Raw genomic sequence first — 21,300 nt, 5'->3', positions numbered from 1 at the left:
GCAGTGCAGTTTACAGAACTGCATTCTAAGCAATTATACTACCCAAATTAAGAGACAGAAAGAATTAGTCTACAATACAGTTTTTAAATTGCAATATATAAACTGCAACATATTTACATAATTAATTCTACAAAGGATGATTGGTCTACCACTTATTAATTTAAAAGGTTCCCTCCCTAAAGAAGATTAAAGATACCCGTACTACAACTGAGGTGGTAGAAAACTTACTACAGCTGTAAACAGCAATTCATTAGTGATGCTAGTTAGTGAAGAAAATGAACACCACTAATTCTAAGGTTTCTACATTTAGAGGATTTTACACTTTCGTCAACAAAGACACTTCCAAGTGCTGCACATGAGCTTAGACATCAGTAACTGAACCAATGACGACTGCAGATCTCACTGTTCTATCACTGAGCCACTGAAAAATCCCACGTATGCCAAGCTGGGCACTTGCCTGAGCACAAGTCACCTTAGTGAAATCTGTAGCCAACTTGGTCAACCGTCCCCTGAAAGAATTTGTCAAGGTGTTGGATCCTAAACCTCCAGATTTACAGTTAAAAAGTACAAACTGTTACATTACAATGGTATTATCATTACATTATTTATTCTAATATAGTTAGAGGATAAAATTTCAGTGTTGCAAAACATAGAGAAAGTGTGATTACTTTCATATTTTGTATTTTTAACAGTCAAAAAGTCTCATTTCCCCCACTGCTCTAAGTACAGCTCTTTGTTTCATACGGTATCGAGCTTGCAAGAAAGGTCAGAGAATGGTTTAGCTGGAATTGTAGTGCCACTCTGAAGTGGAATTTAAAGTGTGGATTCACCATCTTATTGTATTAATGAAAAAATAGAAAAGCAAAATTAGATAAGGAAAATCTGTTTTAATTCTACTAAAGAGAATTAAAATTAGAAGGTACATAGGACACAGTAATCCCTGATGCACTGAAGGAAGTTTTCAGTTGTTTCATTCTTTAGTGGGTCCTACTGCTCTCTGGCAGCTAAATTATAAGGGGACAATATCCAGCCTTCCTGCTACTGATTCCACAGAAGGAAAACGTGAAGAAAGATGCAGACACCTTTTCAGAAAGTTTAGACTTTCTTTTTATTAAGTCTAAAACAGATCCTTTGGCAAACAGGAAATTAGTATGTTGTAGAGCATATATTTAATCACTTAATTTGATTTAATATGCAGTAATGCATACTCTAGCATTTGTTTCAATATTGTTATATTCCATTGTTGCATTTAAATTGCTCTGTACAGCACAATTAGACATGTCCAGAAGAGAAAATTAAAGACAGCAACTGAAAGTCAGTTGTAATAGCATGTGAAGTTAGTAGTCTGGTTGCCAGTTTTGACATACAGATTAGTAATAATAGTTTTACTTTACTCAACATATCCTTCATGATAACTTACATTTTCTATTGTGTATTTCCAAAGCTTGTCTCAAGTCTACAGTGGCTCTTCCTAATAAAGCATCTGCTTTTAAAGTGTGATGGCTCCACACTCTAAATTCCAGCGTAGTCTGTGGAGTCACATTCCTGCATATAAAATACATTTTTAAAAAAAATATACAGATTTTAAAGTATTCATTTTTGTTATTAGGAATATTTGATCTCATTTCACTTCCTCATTTGTTCTATTTCTTGATACTAGTTTACTGAAAAATGTTTTTGCACTGCAAGGGGGATTTTTATTTTTCAACTGTAGACTGTAAACACTGTCACATTTATACTTGGTCTCAAAAATCAAAACTTGAATTGCCTTACTAAAATATTATAAAGAATCTTGGGAACACCAAAATAACCTACACTAAACGCTAATCTCAGTTATACAACACATTGTTTTGTCAAAAAAAAAAATCCCTATTCCTCCCTAATTCAAAATCCTACTTAAAACTTGCATTATTCAGAAGGGTTAAAAAAAAGCAGCAAGTATATTCTTGCTTTTCCCCCTTGTCACTACAAAACAAATACTAAATATTTACCCTCCCCTTCCAACAAAAAAGAAAAAAGAAAAAGAAAAGGAAAAAAAAGGAAAAAGAAAAACACACATACCACCAATCAGCTGCCTGCATGTAGGAGACACCTACTCACCAGGTGTTCATCATGAAAGTATGGATAAAACATTATTTGTGATTCAACAAATACATATAAAACCTTGACTCTCACAGAAATCATAGGGAAAAGCAAATATATTCATACATATACCTATACATCAAATGATAAACTAATATAAACACTGGAGGGGAGCAGCAAGGTAATGGAATCAATAACAGTAATGAGGTGGTAACTTTTAGCAGTGATCTTTCCCTAGCTCAAGAAGGAGAACAAGAAACTACATTGGGTCCAGCAAAAGTAAGTTTCGTAGTACAGGCTCTACTGCAGCAAGAGGGTTTTCAACTGAGAGAAAACAGAAACACAGCAGAATCACAGGGCAGAATCACAGTTCTAAAAGAAGTACAATACTACATATCCATCACAACACTATTGGAAATAAAAAATTATATCAGCATTCATTTCAGCATTGCCAAAAATCTTTTTTTTCTTTTCAAATTTTTTTCTCATCAACAGAGGCAACTTTGTAGTCACTTGAAGGTGTTAGACAATGTGGACCATTTTTACTGAAACCAATGAGCTTTTGCATTCTGAATAGGCTGCATTCTAATTGAAGCCTTTCTAAAACACCAATTTTAAAAGAAGAAAAAGAAAACCCTACATGAATGCAGGCCTACATACACACACAGAAACTAAAACTGGTGCTCATGCAGTCCTATACAGCCCAGGGAAAGTTGATAAGAAACAATTCACTTAACTTCAAATAGGTCAGGAAACTGAAGCAATGACACCATTCCAATACCCACAGTAAGAGGGTACCAAAACACCTTATTTAAGGCATGATTCCTAAACAATGTTGATGATATAATGAGTGTATTTAGAGTAGTGTAGCTGGCCAATAACCTCATTTCTATCAGTTCGCCATTATTCTGCTCAATCCAACCAGCAACTCAACAAATATAATGACAGTTCTGTGTCTGTGCTAGGACTCCTGGAATTCACCGCCAGGCCCAAGCCTCTATTATTCATTTCTACAACGTTGTGAAGGGGTAGTAAGTTCTACTAAACTTGAAACACTGAAGTGTGAGGAATTGAGACACCAAAGCATCCTAACTGCTTTAGCCCAGATTTGGAGATAACTGTGAGGGGCCCCAAGCAGTGAGTTTCCCACAGCTCGTGTGCTGCACTGCTCCCCTCTCCAGCACAGATATAAGCAGCAGGTGTGGGACAGTGACCTTGTTACTGCACAGAGGCAGGTCAGATCCTGCAAGAAGTCCTGATCCACACTCAGTGCTGCATTAAAGTGTTTATGCTCTTTTAGGGCCAATTCTGAAGCAATATGAACTTGGTTTTGGCTTGAATACATTATTCAACAAATAAAGAGTGCAAGATTTGCTAGTTCTCCGTGGAATCAAATTCAGGTATATCTGCATCTGTACTGCACTTAACACACAACCACACTAAGCAATTCAAATATTAGCACACGTTCCATGGTCATATTGCAGTAAGCTGTTCTTATGACTACAGCCCCATTTTAAGGCAAAAAAGTGACATTTCTCATAACTACTGCTTATCAAGTTGAGATTTTCTTTTTCCTTTTGAAGTTGAAACTGATGTGGTTACAAGTAGTAACATCTCCTAGGGAAGGATCTTAAATTTGAGGGGTCCATCGTGCACATATATTATATGTAATTATATATATTCATTCTGCTCTTACCATGTGTATATAACCTGTATATAGGGAAAAACTGTTCTGTAAAGAAATAATACTCTCAAAGCTTCTAAGTATTGAAAAAGAATTTTCATTTGAGATAAATATCACCTTAAGTCTGCATGTAGTTATCAGCAGCCACAGAAAACTACATACGCAGCGAAGTTTAACAAGTACTTGCCTGTACTGTCTGTCTAATAAAGAGTATTAAATAAACAAACAAAAAAATCTACTTACACTGTCAGCTGTTCATCCCATTTTGGATTTGAAGAACTACTTGATTTTGCTGTTTTCTTGATTTCCCCATCTGCAGTTAATTCCGTGTAGAAAGTTGTTCCAAACCAGTTCTTTTTCCGTTTCAGTTTGGCACTAGAAACTAATAAAATGCATTGCTTTATCTACAAGAGCACACTTCTTGGTGGGAAACAGAAAAGGTACAGCCTACACAATTTATGACACATTCCTCACCTCTTCTACTTCTGAGGAACATACGCAATTGCCTGCCTGATTATTAAAAAACTCTGCGTAGGAAAGTTTCAAGCACAAAAAAAGTCTTAAGAGGTCAATGCTACAATAATAGCTTCCACTTTCAAAAAGGTATTTATCAGGTAGTTAAAAACAAGTGCAGCATATTCTCTTCAGCATTTATTTGCAGGGTGGGTTAGAGAGCAAGCACAACTACTGTAGAAAAATATACTGAGAATCCTGTCGTTTCTTTTGGTTTATTTTCTCATTAGTCCTTCTCTTCTTGTTTTTAACTAAAAAAAAATGGCTAAGTATGATATAACAGAGATTATCTGGCAGATTATTTTTGCTCTCTTTTTAAACAGGAGCTTTAACGGTGAACTAAATTATACGTAGATGTGGAAGCATACCCAGGTCAGGGACAGTTCAAAGCTTCATTCATTGCCTAGCACAGCCTGCGTGCAGAGCTGCAGCTCCCTGCCCACGCTACCACTGTGGTTGGACACATCAGCTTGTTGAAGGACAGAAATCAGTTCTTACATTTCCCCCATTTAAAGAGATTTGCAGACGAACTTGAAGTTCAGTACAGTGTAAATCTTCAACAATCAAGATATAGCACGCAACCAAAGAAGCTATTTTTTACCTCCAAATCACTAGGGAAGTCCTCAGTGCTCACCACAAGTTGTTCTCCCACTTCCTCACCCAGCTGATAATGTTACTATAAAAGCCAAGAACAACCTGACTGCCAACATTTTCTACTCTATTTCAGGCATGTACTTCGGAAGACACCAGTGACGGACTCACAGCTGTACATACCTGCTGACTCTGCCTTCCTTCTTAACCCTCCCATATTTCAATGGGATCCTCTTTCCCTTCACTTTCAACCTAAAGCAAACCTAAAGCAAAGCTTTTCAACCACTTCAATTAATCCTTCCCCATTATTTTCAGAATAGTAAATATCATACAGGAAACTAGAGTGAAAGGTAAATAAACTGCCAGAAAGGAAGACTAAAAAAGGCTGCCCTATACTTCCAGGTTACAGAATTTTGAAAAGTATACATTAGTTAGCTGCAGGTTATTGAAATGCAATTATCCAACATTTGAAAGACATGAGACACATCTTGTAGAGGAAATGAAGTAGAAATATTTATACTTCCTTGCATTTGAAAATTTCAGAACAGGTCCCACATGTGTCATTAAACAGAAGTGATACCCTTTTAACCTGCAGAAATCTCTGTTTCTTCCACATTTATTTTTCTTCCATATCTTATTTTTAATAGCAACTACAACATTTACAAAAAATAGGTATCTATTTGTAATATATAAGTCTTTCATAAAAATTTAATTAGAGAAAAGGGAAAAAAATAAGTCTTGAGGCTTTGAGTCCCCAAATATGAGGTGAACAGTGCAATTTCATATTCAAAAAAAGAAACAGAAGTAATAAACAAAACTATTCAAAGACTTCTAAAAGAAATGACAAGACATGGTATCTCACTAAGTACATTTGAAAAAATGTTGATGGCACAACTTGTTGTGAACACATTGTCAACTATCTAGTCCTGAACAAGTCACTACTTCACATGAACTTCCCTATCTGCAAACCGATGAAATCTACTTGCTTCTTTTGTAATAATGCTTTTCAACTATAGTTCTTGAAACATAAGTACAGAAACCATAGTACGAACTAGTCTGAGCTTAGACCAGCCTAGGTCAGCAAAGGTCACACTTCTGCCTCCCACCTCTTCACTTGTACTGCCACTGATCTAGCAATAAGGACTGGTTAGAGAACTAAGTCTTCAGAAAACTAAACCTAAAAAAAATGCACTGATTTTTGCCAGCTTTTATGCCTGAAATCAGGTCTCAGTCAGAGAAGTTCACGTGCCAGGAAAACACAAGAGTATTGCTAAGCAGCAGAACGGTACAGGTTACAAAGCGATCACTTCTGCATACCCAGTTCTGAAGATCTGGGGCATCTGTAACTCAGTTTATTACATTGCTATATACTGAAGATAACTCCATCTATTAGTTAGGCTCAATTTTGATGATTTTTTACACCATCAAATTATGTGATGCTTATACAATGCTGATTGCTTTCTCTTATATTTAATTTGACAGAACAACCATTCTGGGGACTATCCGATATAGGCTTCCTAAGATAACCTGATCATCTTTAGATCATCCATCACGATGCAACGTTCTTCAGATGCACTTTCTAAGACACTGTGTCTTATTCATGTTTTTCCAAGCTTTGTTCAAAATAACCTTAATAAATTCTTGGTCATGCATTCATTCTTACTTTAGGGTCCTCAGATTTCTCAGGATCCCTGGAAGAGTTCAAGTTACGTATTTCTGGTAAAATAGTATTTATATACACACATCTACATGTATACATCCATTTGCGTGTATACATATTTAGTAAAACATTTCTAACTATTTGCTGTTAATATTTTTTCATTTATCTAATTATGGCAGTGTTTCAGTAATTAATTAGCTTGTTTACCTCTATCTACTTTGCTTCTCCTCAGACTACAATAGATCTTTATCCTCCTCTGACACTCAATAGCAAGAGCAGCTAAAGAGGACACTCATTATCACATCCATGACCAGTTTTATTCATGAATAGCACAGCCAGCAGAGCTCATAACCTACTCAGCCTGCCCAGGATCTATCAAAAGAATAGGCACCGTTACAATCAGAAGTTTCCAGAACTGAATGTACCCCACTGCATTTCCCTTCCAGCAGATACTGGGATGACTAAAGTTCACCTCAAATTGAGACCAGCAGAGCAAGGAAGAGGAAACAATCACAAGATGCAACACAGGAAATTCCAATCACATGAAAGGAAAAACCTTCCCACAATGAATGTGGTTTATCACTAGAACACTCTGCCCAGGAAGTTTGGACAACAACCTAGAGCAACCTGATCCAGTGTCATAGGTGCCTCTGCCTTCAGTGCGAGGTTGGTCTAGATCTCCAGAACTTCTTTCCAACAGAATTGATTCTATACAACCATGTAGTGCATCCTGCTGCCCTAAGGATGACACAGATCCCCAACACTATTCCCAACAGAACTCTTCATGATATGTAATCAAAGACGGTTATTTTTTTTCTCCTCCTTGAAAATTTAACAGATTTTAAAAATGTCTTCCAGTAGTTCACTGTAACAGTGTACCCATTTTTTTTTTCCTTCTCTGTCTTACTTCAGTGACCACTGCTCCCTGGATGGAATAAGTGAAGTCCTTCACATTTGCCCTTGCCCTCACTGTTGTACCTTTTTTTTTTTTTTTTTTTTTTGAATTGAAGAGCTCGTTTAACCCTGTAATTCAGCTCATTGTATCAACTCTACCTAGCTTCAATCCATCTTTATATGCTATTTTTTAATCATATTTAAATTATTTAATAAAATATTAACTACACACAGCTTTCCAAACCTGCTTTTTCTAGAATATACACTTCCCTGTAAAAATGGCTATGGTGCAAAATCACTACTTGCCTGTTACTTGCATCTGCAATCTTCCATTGTGGTTGTTACTTGTATCAGATCTTGGTGAGGCTGTGGCCATGTCAGAAGTTGTAGCTTTAGCCTTTAAAAAGAAAAAATTACACATATACCTTACTAAAAAGTACTTATCTCTGAATGTAAAATGCTCAGCCAAGTAGCATGTTTCTAAACAGAGAATGGCAGAATATACTAGTTCATAACATCTGTTAAAAGGTAATTACTTTGCAAGTTTATCACCCCTTACCTTTGAGGATGCCAAGGCACTTGTGTAAATGACAATGTACATAGTTTAGAACAACTGTATAAGGTTTAAAAAAAAAAAAAAGTGATGTAATCAGTATTTCTGTATCTAAAAGGAATGCTTATGGTCCTGACTTCAGAGGTGCTAAATACTAACAGCTTCAAATGAACAAACTGTGTGACATGCTGAGATGCAGTAGCAGCAGAAGCAGTCAGGCAGCATGGACAGCGATTTGGAAAAAGAAGATTCAAATTGTGTTCCCAGCTTTGTGGTCAGTGTTCAGGATCATGAGTGCTCATCCAATGCTCACTTTTTCACCCCTTCAGAGAGGGCTGCTCCTTGCAAAGCGCTTGTTACCTCACATTCACTCAGGGTCTAAGCCGTGGGGCCCTGAGGGCTGCTGTGAGAACCAGTCCCACCTGAAGAACATGCAGCCAACATCGCTCCCCCTCTCCCAAACTACCAGCCCTGAAACAAAGCTAGAAATAAAACCCGTTCTCTGTTTCAATAAAACAGTTATCTTACCAGAAAATAATACATACATTTAAAATATACTTTCACAGTCTGGATATATGTCCATACATTTTTTTTCTGCAAACTTTAACTGGTATCAATAACAACATGGAGGGCATTAAAGAAGTAACACGGGCAAATCAATTCTGTGGCAAGTAAACGCAAATTCTTCACAAGAAGTCAAAATCTAAGATCTAGTTATAAACATATGCGGGGGGCAGGGGGAAAAAAAAGTAAATGAGACATTTTTACCACTGACCATATTTTTAATGTTTCTTTATCCTACTTTTTGACCTACCCAGATCTCAAATACCAGCTATTTATTTTATTTCTAGTCCAACGACAACAAAAGGACAGACCTGTTCCAAAATCTCCCAGGTAGACAGTCCATTGGCTCGTCTACGCAGAATTCACGTTTCCACTGCCAATTTCCCCGCCCTATCCTGAGTTTCTGGCTCTGCCTGCCCCCGAGCTGCCACCTGGATCCAGCACCCGTGTGCTCTGCCCGTGTCCAGATAACAGCACAGCAAGAACGAGCTACAGAGAGGTGTCCATCGCTCCCCATGAGAGAGGCGATCACCGCAGCAGGACGACCCCGGCGCAGCGAGGACGTGAGGCAGGGCCAGGCCTGGGACCAGCAGGGGGGCTGCGCGTTTCGGGGAGCCCATCCCACATGGGCAGTGCCCTGGGTTCTGCTCCTGCCCCCTGTAGAGGGGAATTCTGTATTCCTGACCAGCTGGAACATCTAGGGAGCTGCACAGAACAACGGCCATTGTTCCCAATTTGTATTAACATAGGAGACTGTAAATAAAATAAGCTATAGGTGTCCCTGCTGGAGCAGGGGGGTTGGACTACATGATCTCTAGAGGTCTCTTCCAACGTCAACCATTCTGTGATTCTGTGATTATCAGGTATGCAAAAATACCATTATTTTTTAAAATTCAACATTTACTTCTATATGAACAATACATGAAGAAAGTGTTATGTTACATTTCTTATTTAAAATGACCTTACTGAACAGTAAACTGGTTGAATTGCCTGCCTCTAAACTTTGAAACACAAGGTGACTAGAAGTTTCACTGAGTAGGAATTAAGGAGGGAAGGAGGGACATTAGATTTTCCTTGAGTCAGCCAAATGAAAAAAATTAATTATTTTTCTAATAACTACTTTAGCAAGCGCTTGTCAAAAAGTCAATTTATGCTTCAGAGCAGTCTGATCAGTTTAAGATTTACACCACTAACTAACCAAACTCAGCTAACTAACATTTTAAAGAGTCTGATCAGCCCTCGTGCAGGTTAATTCTTTCAGCAGGATAGAAGAATCACATCACCCTGGCTGCAATTTGCATTCAAGACCCCAAAATCTAAACTTACGGTATTCTCAGAAAATAAAAATAAAGGAAACCTAATCGTCTGATGCCTGGGTCGCACTCTCACACCTCAACTGGTCTTTCCTGGCAAACAAAGTCTTCAGCAAGAAGAGTTAGCAAAGTTATGCTGTACGAGATGAAGGACCTTACCTGGAGATCTGGACACCTAACACTCCCTGAAGGCTGTTCTTGAAATATAAAAAGTAGCAAATGCTGCTACACAAACAAAGAGGAGAAGCATAATCCAATGCTTAGTCATAGTGCCTTTCTTTGATAGGAAAATTACTACTGTGAAACAGTCATAGACTAAAAAAGAAAAAATAGCATATATTAAATTATATGTTTCCAGTAGTGATAAAAACAGTATTAATGACATTGTATAAATTCAAGAAAAGAACAGGACAGAAAAGCAATGCTAGGAGAATGACAACAGTGACAGAATACAGAAAATATTTAGTCCAACAACAATAAAGAAACTGGATCTGATCACTGTCTATAAATATATCAGGAGGATGGAGAAAAAAAACAAAGGCTATTAAAATAAAACAATAGTGTTGATAAAAATGCTTGCAAAAATTCCCAGGCTTCTGGAGGGGCAAGGGTGCAGAGGGAGCAGGCACAGGGGCACGCTCAGGAGCTCAGCAGGGAGAGCAGGGGACCCGCATGGCAGGGGCACTGACAGACCTGCACCAGGACAGAATCTCTCCATCACTTCTCCCCTCCTTGGCAATGTAGTTTTTCATAAACTGAGATAAAATTTCTGCAACTGCAAATTCTTAAGCGGAGGAGAGGGAGGGAAACAGTTTCAAGAACCAGCAGACTACTGTCTTTATGAGCCCAAGGAATAATCAAAGTTTCAGTTTAGCGAGGTGTCTGAATTTGGTGAAGGACGGCAGCAGTTGGCAATTACAGGAAGCAATTAAATTGATGATTCTCTCTTGGAGAGCTGAGAAGCTTTCCACAACCAGGGGCAATGTCAAAAGCAAAATACCAGTATTTTCTTGCAGTAATTTGAAAGAAAGCTGACCTGAGAAAAAATCAGCTAGTGAAGAAACACTGAAAGATGCAGCACTTCTGCTTTCAGTGGTGCAAACCCTAACCCTACTGGGTAAGGAACACTACGTCTTCTGGGCACTATGGGCACTGCTTTTAGGCATAATGCACATAGAGCAGAGGAAAAATTAAAAAACAAAAACACTAAGTCCCTTTTTCTTGTTATTGGAAAACAAATGACTGATTTTAGTTATTAAACATCTTGGGTAAGGGTTAATGACTGATGTTATCTCCTACATAATCCTAAAAAGAGGATTAAATACAGAAATGAAAGAATCACTATCCATGTAGTTACATTCCTCCCAAAAAATCGAGGAATTAATTCCAACAAAGGCTACAGTCGTGACATTCCTGAACAGAAGCTGCTACAGCTCTTCACTCAACTCTGGGGGGATGTTGTGCAATTTCACATTTTGGCAATGTCTTTCTGACCTCCTAGAAATTCCTCCACGCTAAAACAGGATTTAAAGGTCAGTCTCAAGTGCCATGTGAAGTTCAGTTATTACAGCAGTTCTTTCTAACGCATCCTCATCATCCACCACCACTAAGTGTTCAATCCAGTTATAAATCACTATAACGGATATGATAACATTAGTACTACTTAAATACAGGTTGATTAGGATAAAAATAAGCCTCTAGTTAAACAGTGGAATGCCTGGCAAAGTATTCAGTTAAAACAACAACAACAACAACAACGGTAATTCATGTGAATAAACATTTTCAACAAAAGACAGTCTGGTTAAAAACAACAATGATATTGATAAATTCAGACTTCTGTGAAGTATTTTCTTTAAATCCCAAACCACTATAAAAACAGAAATACGGACAACTACTCAAACTTCAGGCATATTTTCCTGAAACAATATAAGCTGCCTGGTTGTACTGACAAAAGTGATAAATTTTATCACAAAACCAGCAGTATGACTACACACAAATACACAGGCAAGATTGGCCCACGTTAACAAACACCAACAGTTACACAGGCAACAGCTCAGAAGCCACTCAAAAGTTAACTGAATGAACAATAGAGAATTACACTTAATAAAAGTTTCCCTTATGTCAGTTTAGGCTATGTCAATTTTCCCGTTTTAATTTCAGACAGCTCAGATACTCAGCTTTGTAGAAGTATCTGCAACTGTAGCTGAGTAACTGACTGCAGTTTCAGCTGATACAAAACAGAAGAGAAAGACGTAATTTAAAATGAGCTAAATTGAATCACAATGTATTTTCACTCACTAATGGTGCTTTAACGAATACAGATTTCTTTTCCTGTTGATATGACACTGATCAGAAAAATATAATACATGACTTATAGGGGAATGTAAAGGTAAGCAAGAGCACAGATTATACCACAGATGACCACTGGCAAATCAAATGGCTTTCTATACTCCCAAAAGCTGAATAAGAAACCTTGAGGTCATAGAATCACAGAATGCTTAAGGTTGGAAGGGACCTATAGAGATCATCTAGTCCAATCCCCCTGCATACACAGGGTCACCTAGAGCACGTGGCACAGGACTGCGTCCAAGCGGGTTTTGAAGATCTCCAGAGAAGGAGACTCCACAACCTCTCCTGGCAACCTGTTCCAGTGCTCCACCATCCTCACCATTAAAATTTTTTCCTTAAGTTCCTGTGGAACTTCTGGTGTTTCAGTTTGTGGCCATTACCTCTAGTTCTGTTGGTGGCCTCCACTGAAAAGAGGCCAGCACCATCCTCCTCACTGCCTCCCTCGAGGTACTTACAGACACTGCTCAGATCCCCTCTCAGCCTTCTCTTCTCCAGGCTGAACAGGCCCAGCTCTCTCGGTCTCTCCTCAGTGTCAAAAGCTTTGACACACAGGTGACCAGACAGATGACATCCACCGCTCTCCCCTCATCTACCCAGATGGTCATTCCATCATAGAAGGCTAACAGGTTAGTCAAGCATGATTTCCCCTTGGTGAACCCATGCTGACTACTCCCGAGCACCTGAGGTCCAGTTGTACAGTGCACTCAGCAAGGACAAAGGACGTTGACAAGTGCAGTGTCTAAATATTAGTAAGCTTCCCACCAACATTTTCATTCAATTTACTATAGAAGTCACCATAATACCATCAATATTATTTTTTCAGACCCTCCAAATATTCCACCCCCTCCCCCCCCCCAAAAAAAAAGGAATCTCATTTTTTCAAGATTTTTTTCCCTCCAGCAGAAAGGCAGGACAGGACAGAAGGAAGAGGGGAGGAATAAGTGACGTGAAACCCTAACAAAGTATGTGTAACATGATAAATAGCTCTTTTGGATTCACAAGAAAATAACAAAATTCACATAAATCCCTTTTGCTTGTTACAAAATGTAAACATGGACCACAAAAGGTCATGTTATTTTGATTAGAAATCCTAGACAAAAGGGATCCTTAAAACAGAAACAAACAAAAACATGTTTGTTTAAATTCATTAACAAGCTATCTTGTGACATATCATCCTTTTATCACTATTATTTAATGATGGAACACACAGAGCTACCACAGCACCACAACAATTCTATTGGATGCAAAACTGAACAGTGTTTGAACTACCACAGCATTGACAACACCCATTTCCACTCTACACTTCAACTACTGCCTTTGTGCTCTCCCGCCTCCGCAAACACCCTCGTGTTCCCATGAGGGGACGGGGCTGTTAACAGGCGCCTTGTTCCTTCAGCGCGTACCCGGGCCTGGAGCTGGGGAAGCAGATGATTTTCTACTCTCCCTGACCCAGCGAGACAATCCTCTCCTTACTGAAAAGGCTGGAACAGAGCTGCTCTGTCACTCGCAGGCTCCAAGGTCTCTCCAAACTCTCTCCCCCGTCCTCTCTTTCTAGAGGATTGGATCAGCTATCGTGGACAGGATCAGTAAATTGAGATTCTCACACGTGCAGTCTCCTGACGTCAATCACATCTTGTGCAAAGCCTTTATTAGTTAGCATTGCAATAATTCGCATTTTCACAATATCGAAATGTCAGCATGTAAAAGCACGAAATGACATTATTGGGAGTAAGTGGTGGTAAACTCCGAAATTTAAGAACTAGAGATTCCAGTACATTAGTAAACAGCATATAACAGCACTTACTCAATAATGCAAATTTAGAAGATTCACATTATAAAAACATTGAAATTGTCAGACCAAGCAGAATTTAACTTCCACGTTTCCTCTGCACTTCTTAGAAGTTTACCTTCAAAGGTTTACAAAGTAAATCCTGAGTCTTTTGCAACAAAACCAGAGTCCAATGTTGGAAGAAAGTTCATGCTGTAAAAATAACAAAAATCTATCACTCTTCTGTCAATCTACAGAGAGAATGATATCTTCAACTCCACCATCAACAGCAAAACCTTATTTTGGAATACCTAAGATGACAGAGAATACACAGACCGACAATCTCTACCTCCATAAAATAAGCACATAGCAATTTTTTGCAATTCCAGTGTGGAGATGGACCCCCGACACCAACTCATTCATCCAAAGAAAGTATTTCCACTCCCTCAGCAACGTTAAGAGCTCCTATATCCAGGAGACACTCTTTACAAAGACAGATCACATCTCTGAAAGAGCAGAGGAACGCTGCCAAAGAACTACTTTCATATATCTTCTGATAATAGAGAAAGCCTCAGTTATGTCCCTGAATATCAAATTCCACCCACTCTCTAACTTTTGATGAAAGTCAGGGAGCAGTAAAAGGAAGATCTAACCTTGAAATAAATCTTTCTGGATCCGTCCCTCTTAACTTTCCTCACCTCATCATCAGAAAAATTCAAGTGGCTCTTCCTGTACTGAAGAGACAGATGGCATCCTGAGGCAGTAAAAGCATAACAGTTAAAGCATCTCTTCTAAAGTAGTAAATAACTAAACAATCAAAATTGCCGAATCCAAAAACAAGCCACTCCTATGAATAATTCTGCATGCCAAATGTTGAATGAACCTACACAAACTTTAATAAATAAGTAGATAAGTTATAAACCAATTGTTATCTCTGTTTCTCAGCCTTCATGTTCGCAGAAGTCCACGTAGCACTTCCAAAAGGCAGCCCTGTGACGTGAAGTACTGCTCGTGCTGGAACCTGCTCCGCTAGATACCGCAGATCGTGCCTTCAGCAGATAGTCTTGCAGTGCATTACAAGTTGCTCTTCCCTTTGCTAGCCTCTCCACATTGCACAACCCCAAAACTGCCTGTATTTTTTCCCTACCATCATATCATTTTTCCCCCACAAATATCATGACTTCTACATCAGATAGTAACTTATTTCTCTCTTAGGTATCTATCTGGTGTATATATCTGACTAAATTCGAGACATTTGTTTCAGATCTGGAAACAGGCCCCAAAAGTTGTTTGCCTTTTTAAAACTTAGCAGGATGGCTTTTAGAGCATTATTTCTAGAAATTGTCATCTCTTGCCTCAAGCAACCTTCAAGAAACATCTGAGACTTGACATCCCTTAAATAGACAACCAATAGAAGTTGGTCATCAACAACTAAAATCACAATAGCACTTACACCAAGGCAAATACAGAAATTTTAATTTAAAGCTTATTTCCCTAAGCTCCAAAAAAAAATGCTTGTTATTGTAAGGGCTAATGGAAAGACTACAATTATTAACGACAAGTATCCTTCAAAACACTTAAAAGTGACCATCTTAAAACAATCAAATTTTCTGCTTCATGGTGATGATAAAACTCCATCTAAGGAAAATGTGATCCATCCTCTTCCAACTAAGATGTAGGTTCTTTTAAGATCTACTGTTACACGACAACTCAAGAGTCAGCAACTCCATTCTCCTTCCCAGCCCAGCACACAGTAACTAAGAACATACTGTGAAGATAAAAAGGTATTTTGCTTTAGGTGTGATGGACTAGGGATACAGCTAAGATGCCAGGCATGAGGTTTTATTAGCTAGTAATTTATTGGCATGTATAAGGTGGGGAGAAAAATCCTGTCCTGTGAATTGACACTTCCAATGAAAAGCGCAAGCATGGACATCTTGCGCATTTAATCAAATACTTACTGGTTAATTTTGATTCAAAGGCTTTCAGTAGAATGCTAGGATATAAAATACTCACACAGTTTTTTACATTACTAGTTTTCACGTGTGGCTAATTAAATGTCACAAAATGCTGCTTTGACAAGCTGCAGACATTTAGAAGATTTTCCTCATGTGTGCACTATGTTACACTCATCACTCCTAAGGATCCAAATTGAACATTAATGCAATTATTAACGGAACTGAAAAAAAAACAGGAAAATATTTTTAGCCAAACAAATGCATAATGTGAGGTAAATAAAATATCCTCCCTGCTGCAAAGTATTGTAACAAGGGTTATATTTAGTTGTAAATCGACTTATTTTATAATCAGTTATGCAGCAAATAAGTCTTTCTTTAAATTATTAGAAATTGCAAATGGGCTAAAGATTATGAGGGTTTATTTTTTATATAAATGACACATAGAAAGCCTTGACATTTTTAAATCCACTGAATTTAAAGCAAACAGAGCAAGACCGACAGACTAATTTGTCACTAAGCAGCAGCCCTTGTTTCACCTCAGTTATACCATATACTGACTGAAACAGTGCAGTGGAAAACAACAGTAGGCAGCCCTGTGCTGTGCAGCTCTCACAAGGCACCTACACAAGGAAGGCAAAGTCCGAGTTACACAAACAACTTCAACCTTTGTTTTCTAATCTGAGCACTCCATACTGAAAGGCTTTTCAATTTAACAAATCTGTTTATACGACACTGAAGTGTTATCCGTTATTTGAAGAGTAAGTCAAGTTCCTTGTCTCTTCATGTTTTGCTTTTGCCGCAATACAAGCTGTCGATACTTTCAAAGATATTTATTCCAAAAATAAATCAATTTAATTTTTACTTACTTTCATCTTTACTACTTATAGCTGTTAGTGCTATGCATATTTTTGCCTTTGATTTTCACACCTAATTTGAATTTCTTTAAAGGAAAATGCTTTCATTATTTAGTTCAGAGGCACATGTAAAAAAATATGTAACATATTAAAAAATATAATTAACACTGGAACCCTGTGTGTTCTCCATCACTTTTTTCTAGATAAAAATCCTAAAATTATGCACTGAGAAGAAAGTACCTGTAACAGAACCGGTCATAGTTTCCACAGCCTGCCAAGGGAAGGAAAGATTACTAATTTTAAGGACCCACATAAGAACAGACTAAGCTACAGTCCTGTGCCCCAAACTAAACATAAGAAAAAAACAGCACAAGACATATTTGAAATGAAGAAGAACTTTATAAAGAACAAAACAACTTGATCAATCAACTTCGTAACATTTAGTGAGTAGTTTTAAACAGTGTCCTTTACTATGAAGTATCTTTTTAAAAATGATAGAAATTTAAGCTACTGGAAATAGTAGCTTAAATCAGCGCTTAGTCAAGTTAGAAAACTAAAAACCAAAATCATTTTTTTCATTGATTGCTTAAAATACTACTGCTCAGAGCACAGGTTTCACTTCTCATCACACAAGGGAAACACACTGCAGTACTTCTATGATATTTGCTATTGCATCTACTACTAGTTTTAAACTTCAGTCAAACAAATACTGATAGTGAAATAAGAAAAAAAAACCACTCTAATATTCACAGTAATTTTACAATACAATTTATTAAAATAGAAATTAAACGACTTTCAATTATTTAACATAGTAAGTGTTCCGTTACAGTTACATAAGAGGATGAGAACAATCCTGTAAATTCCTTTTCTACTTAACTAAGTTTCCTTAAGTTTCTTCAGGTGCTGTTTAAAAAAAAGAAAAAAAAAAAGAAGCAAGCCTTTACTACTGAAGAAACAACTGCAATAACTGCAATAGTATTTAAACTTAAAAATATACAAATAGATATGGAAGGTATGAAAAAGCTATAAGTACTGTTTCAAAGCATTCATGTTCGTAGGATTATTCTATGCTAATGGTTATGCTGTAAACTTTCACCCCAATGCCAATGCCAAACATTCACCCCATGAAACACGTCCACTATGTACAGTCCCAAATGCCTTGCTTAAGCTCAAGAGCACTTTAAAACCATATTCAATGGACAACATCTCTTAGGCCTTCATTTAAGAGTAGCTTATAAGCATTTGTAAAACAGGGAATTACTTGAAGCTGGGAAGACTGAAAAAGGATACAAGAATCTAAGTAACTTCTACAAAATCAAGGAAGAAAAAGTTATGAGAATTTTTTTTTTTTTTTGAATCACCAATACACTTCTCTGACTGAATCCTCAGAAGAGGAAACAGTAAGAGACAGAGTAGGATTTCATATACATTCACCCATGCTGTGGCCCAAAGTGACAGGGATACCTGTTTTGACTTCATTAGAATTTCAAGCTCAGCAGACTTTTTCAAAGTCAGTAGGGCTTTGTTAGCAAGACAAGATCTAAGTGTTAGTTCTTGCTGACAGCTAACAGCTCCTCCAGAGATATTTCAACATTCCTGACAAGCTGCAAATAGTTTGTAAGTTCAATGTTGCAAACGCTATAGCAGATCTACCTAGATTTGAACTGGAAGGCAAGCTGCCACTTCTCTTCACATAATAGATTATCTTTCTTAAGCCAACCTACATGTGTTTTTTTCCACGTCAAGCAAAGAAACCTTTGTACATTCACATTGCAAACAGACAGGGAGACCAGGCTGCATATAACAAATATTCCTCTTTCTGTATTATTTTTCAAGCACATTCATTGCCTACTGTTTCAGATGCTGCAATATTGATCTATGAATTACCTGCAGCCTCCTGCCAGCCTCATTTTAGGCTGTATTTTTACAAAAATGATGTAAAATTACAAAGGTTTACAAAACAAGGTTTCCACACTATGTTATGCAAGATGTCTAAACAAATCACAGACTATGACTCCACTGTCACATGTCGACGTGTTCTGTTTTACCTTATAGATGGAAGTGCAGCTCTTCAACAAAGACCCTTCCAGTCTGGTTTCCCAAGAAAACACAACATGTATGATTCATACCATCCAACTATCTCTTCCCTCTTCCTTTCATTCCCATCACTTCAAATTCTTTTATGAAATTCAGTTCAATTTAACTGAGAAGAAACGTCCACTGTGAGATTAAGTTCTCACAAGCTTCACAACAATCAACGTCTGTGCAGAGAAGAAATACCCAAATTCCTGCTGTGCTGAGCAAAAGGCTGCAGCAGGAGTTCTGCTTGGCACAAAGTCCAGACTTACAAGTGCAATGTAAAGTAATATATCAGAACACATCTTGAGAACTTTTAGTATACCTGCCTCTCCATAAGTTTTTAGTACACCCTCACCATAAAAAGAAAATCTGAATGCAGTCACATATACACTTCTATATTAAAACTTCAGGTAATACATATTATAAAAGTAAAGAAAACAGGTAGGTATAGGCTTCAGAGCAGGCTGGCAGCCTGGGCATGTGCCCAGAAAGCTTATAAATCCAACACTCATGGTCCATGGCAGTCATCACCACCTTATTAGTCATGACAGACACTACTAGCTCAAGAACAGGTCTGTTGTTATCACAAAATTAACTACCCAACAAATTCCAGAGAAACTTAAAGTGTTGGATGGTAACAGAATTTTGCTGGTTCTGCCCCATCCTCATCACTCCGCCCTCTTCCTTTGTTTCTTTTGGGAATACAAGGAATCCCCCATTCCAATAATAGGAAATACACTACTCCTGGCTCATAAAATAGCTCAGGCTCCTTTTTCTTCTCTCTCTTTTTTTTTTTTTTTTTTTTGTTTGAATGAGTCTGTAAGAGATTGCAATTCAATACTCAGAGGACAGGAGGGACAAAGAGGCCATAAGTAACCTAATGTTAAGGGCTAACCCAGTATAAAGGATCTTTTTCACATTTTTCAGCATAGGAAGTTTCATGTGATCCACCTCTCAGTGTCACTGTCCAAGCAGAGTTTGAAGAAGTACAAAACAGTGTGTGTTCTCACTTCCTTTTTTCCCCTAATAGTTGCTTTTTAAAATGTATTATCAAGTCTCTTTTCATCTCTGTCTCAGCAGTGTGTGCTTGTACCATTAACACGTCTGTCCTAATTCCCTGCCCAGACCTCTAATCTTACCTATTACCATCTAAGGGCAACCACCCAGCACACAACTGATTCGCTCTTATTCAGATATTTCTATCAGCTTCAGTCTTCCAATTCTTATATCAGGCTATTCCTGCAGCATCACAGAAAGTCAAAAAACGAACACGCCGAACCTATAGGAACTTCTCAAAAAGGTATTAACCTAGTCCTCAGTAAGATGTTCAAGGGATAAGCAACTATCACTTATGAACTTGTGACTGCTACTGCTATTATTTTACAAGATAATTATAACCTGAGTTTATCTGGTTGCAAAATTTAACAACTTTATGAAGAATGTCATCGCACAAAATTTGGTAACATGAAAATGAGTAACATGGGTCTTACTAGGAGGATCCAAAGATCATGAGCTAGAATCAAAGGACAGTGCTTAACCACATCAATATATTCCACATTGTTTCATTCAAAGTTACAAAGCAATCGGTGTCCAATAAGTACTTAAAATTCCATGGGACAGTAGTATTTAAAATATCAGTCATTTTCATTTCAGCTGAACAGATGGAGTTCATCAGAAATACAAGGGTCACTTGGGACCCACAAGGTCCACTCCCACAAGGGTCAGCATCCTGTCTGGTGCAAAGCAAATGACAAAATTATGAAACCTATAAACATTAACTGCTAATTCTTGTGATCACTACTGCCTTGAAAACCTTGAAACCAAGTGATTCTTAAAACTGCAGAGCAAAGTTCATCCAACCTCCCACTGAAGTAAGCCAATTTTCAGAATAATTCCCCTGGCTTTGTTGATGTTAAAGGCATCTTTGACGGAGAAAGGAAAAGTATCCCCAGCATCCATTATCCACATCACCAAAACTCGTGTGACATGGTCAACACACCCTTTTTGCTGCAAATTACGCTCAATCAATAAAGATAGTGAATAAAGTGAATCAGTGAATAAAGTGAATTTAACTAGTTGAGGTCTGTACATAATGGAATCCTTAATCAACTCCACATATTAGCACTAACTAACCCCCACTTTCCATTAAATCATACTACTTAGGTAGGGACATTAAAAAGACACTCAAAACACGAAGGCTTAATCAAGTTCTGAGTCAAGCTCTTGAGAAGATCCCTCACTATGGACAACACACCCATCAAGAAAGCAAGGAAACAAAAGACTTGCATTTGGATACAAAGGGTATAAAAGACTGCCTCCAGCTACCTTGCAGCAGAATACAATCTGCAAAATGTATACAATAAAACCCTGTAAAATTTTCACACATACATCTACCTGCTGTAAGGAGCTTCACACCTCAGCTAAAAGTTGGGTGAAGA

General features: G+C 37.8%; 1 protein-coding gene across 6 annotated transcripts in view; it reads right to left on the bottom strand.

Annotated features, from left to right (window-relative positions):
* WWP1 (WW domain containing E3 ubiquitin protein ligase 1) overlaps positions 1-21,300 on the bottom strand; it is a 55,701-nt gene that overhangs the window by 27,745 nt on the left and 6,656 nt on the right. For 4 of the 6 annotated variants that reach the window (XM_088523211.1, XM_088523238.1, XM_088523223.1 and 1 more), the window contains exons 1-3: positions 7,731-7,831; positions 4,010-4,148; positions 1,421-1,545 (exon numbers count right to left, since the gene is read on the bottom strand). In XM_088523211.1, coding sequence (XP_088379337.1) covers positions 1,421-1,545; positions 4,010-4,148; positions 7,731-7,800 — 334 coding nt within the window. In that variant the 5' untranslated portion in view covers positions 7,801-7,831. Of the gene's footprint in view, positions 1-1,420; positions 1,546-4,009; positions 4,149-5,053; positions 5,103-7,730; positions 7,832-21,300 lie in introns of those variants that run through there. The other 2 variants (XM_088523216.1, XM_088523232.1) reach the window with 2 other exon arrangements.

This window comes from Tinamus guttatus, unplaced genomic scaffold (genome assembly GCF_059628265.1).
Source record: "Tinamus guttatus ecotype Peru unplaced genomic scaffold, ASM5962826v1 Tinamus_guttatus_pri_ptg000012l, whole genome shotgun sequence".
In the NCBI taxonomy this organism is placed as follows: Eukaryota; Metazoa; Chordata; class Aves; order Tinamiformes; family Tinamidae; genus Tinamus; species Tinamus guttatus.
Note: the sequence above shows the minus strand (reverse complement) of the source record. Positions and strands in the feature narration are given on the sequence as shown.